The sequence below is a fragment of the Olea europaea genome, unplaced genomic scaffold, assembly GCF_002742605.1.
Source record: "Olea europaea var. sylvestris unplaced genomic scaffold, O_europaea_v1 scaffold520, whole genome shotgun sequence".
Taxonomy (NCBI): domain Eukaryota; kingdom Viridiplantae; phylum Streptophyta; class Magnoliopsida; order Lamiales; family Oleaceae; genus Olea; species Olea europaea.
The window spans coordinates 154,020-155,491 of record NW_019263520.1 but is presented as its reverse complement, the minus strand read 5'-3'; the positions used below and the strand labels follow the sequence as shown (position 1 = coordinate 155,491).

The 1,472-nt window shown below is 34.7% G+C and overlaps 1 protein-coding gene across 2 annotated transcripts in view; it reads right to left on the bottom strand.

Annotated features, from left to right (window-relative positions):
• The window catches only part of LOC111388679 (nucleoid-associated protein At4g30620, chloroplastic-like), an 8,687-nt gene extending 8,034 nt beyond the window's left edge, over positions 1 to 653 (bottom strand). Inside the window, exon 1 of one of the 2 annotated variants that reach the window (XM_023013445.1) lies at positions 382 to 653. In XM_023013445.1, the coding sequence (XP_022869213.1) occupies positions 382 to 481 (100 nt within the window). In that variant the 5' untranslated portion in view covers positions 482 to 653. The remainder of the gene's footprint in view (positions 1 to 381) is intronic. The other variant, XM_023013446.1, reaches the window with a different exon arrangement.
• Between the last annotated feature and the right edge of the window lie 819 nt (positions 654 to 1,472).

Here is a 1,472-nt window from a genome sequence, read left to right as displayed (position 1 = left end):
AGGGAGAAAACCTTTTTTTTTTTTTTTTTTTTTTTTCGCATCATTTTGGCTGTGGACAACTATAAACCTTTACCAAGGATACAATTAAGAAGACCCAAGGCAATCATCTGCATATACGAATTAACAGCCCTAAAGACATTTCTAAATATATATATATATATATATATATATATATATATATATATATACACGAATTAACAGCCCTAAAGACATTTCTAAATATATATATATATATAAAGCAATTCCCATTTCCTCGACTAATACTAACATAAAACCCAACAACAGTTCAGGTAAAGCCATACCTAGTAATTAATTAGTTAAACATGACATAAACAGAAAAGGGAAAGAGGAAATGGGAAAGGGGAAAGGGGGAGAACTTACAGGAAGGTAATGGATAAGAAACGGAAGAAAAACTGGGATTTTTACTGTCAATAGAATGGCGCAGTTGAGGTGTTAGAGCTGCACTTGAAGCCGCTTCCATATCTTGATATGAGTATTATGCCACGAAAGATTATAGAGGATTTTTCACACACAAACGCGCACACATAGAGATTTGAGAATTGGGGGAGGAGGATAATTAGAGAGGGGCGTGGAGTGGGAAGTAGTCTCGTTATGAATAGAAAAGGTTTGGCCACAAAGAGACCAAGTATACAAGGGTCTAAATGGTGATAATGCATTTCGATCCAATATCAGGTTTACGCCCTTGTTTTAGTCCCATTATTTTCAGGGAAAATCGCAGCGGAGGTTTCAAACCTTTAGAATGTTAGCAAACGTTCCTTAAATCTTTAATTTGTTGCAATCGTCATTTCAAACCTTTCAAAACGTTTTGACGAAGACCCTTTTGAACGATTTTCATCCAAATGTCTGTTAGTTGACTAAGAATTGTGAATATTTTTAAAAGGGTAAAATAGTGACTTCTATTTATTACATTAAAATAAGTGAGAAATTAAATTAGAAAAAAATAGAAATTTAAAAAAAAAAAAAAGCCGGTCGTCGTCTTCTTCCTCCCACCCCAAATCCAAAATCAATTACTACCACCTCCTCCTTCACCTCCCCTCATATGCGACAACCCGAAAAAGACTTCATATTTGCATAGATATCATCGGCTCAGCTCTTTCAAAACTCGGCGTTGCTTAATAGAATCTTCGTGTTTCTTTCTTCAAAAAATCATTGATTTTTATTCGATATATTGCATTCACACTAGCGATATAGATCTTCATTGTTTCTCCTTTATCTATGATTTTGGGTTCATGAAAAAACTGGGATATTTGATTAATTGGAAATTAAAGATCTGATAAGAAATGGAACCATCGGAACTGAGTTTAACTTGTAGACAATCGGCAATGAAAACCTTATATTCCTAAAACGATTAGTCAATTTCTCAAAGAAGTTTCGTTGATTAGTAACTCATCTGAGGGGAGGTGGAGAAGGATGTGGAGGTGGCGATGGTAGTGGCGATAATGGATTTTAGG